The 216-nt window shown below is 59.7% G+C and overlaps 1 protein-coding gene across 1 annotated transcript in view; it reads left to right on the forward strand.

Moving 5' to 3' along the window:
• Nucleotides 1–79: 79 nt before the first annotated feature.
• LOC104528348 (heparan sulfate glucosamine 3-O-sulfotransferase 2-like) overlaps nt 80–216 on the forward strand; it is a gene marked incomplete at its 5' end in the record, with an annotated part of 608 nt that continues 471 nt past the window's right edge. The window contains 2 exon segments of the mRNA XM_029086047.1: nt 80–214; nt 216. The exon segment at nt 216 is cut by the window's right edge and continues 471 nt beyond it. Coding sequence (XP_028941880.1) covers nt 80–214; nt 216 — 136 coding nt within the window.

A 216-nucleotide genomic window follows, 5' to 3' on the forward strand; every position in this document is an offset into this window, starting at 1 on the left:
CCAGCCCCCCGCCATGGACACTACCTCCTGGTGTCTGACCTGGCTCCTTCCTCACCATCACCTTCTGCTTCCCTTGCAGGAGCCTGATGCCACGAACACTCGACAGCCAGATCACGGTGGAGAAGACCCCCAGCTATTTTGTCACCAAGGAGGCACCACGGCGGATCTTCAACATGTCCCGGGACACGAAGCTGATCGTGGTGGTGAGGAAACCGG

Source organism: Antrostomus carolinensis, unplaced genomic scaffold, assembly GCF_000700745.2.
Source record: "Antrostomus carolinensis isolate BGI_N321 unplaced genomic scaffold, ASM70074v2 scaffold36117, whole genome shotgun sequence".
In the NCBI taxonomy this organism is placed as follows: Eukaryota; Metazoa; Chordata; class Aves; order Caprimulgiformes; family Caprimulgidae; genus Antrostomus; species Antrostomus carolinensis.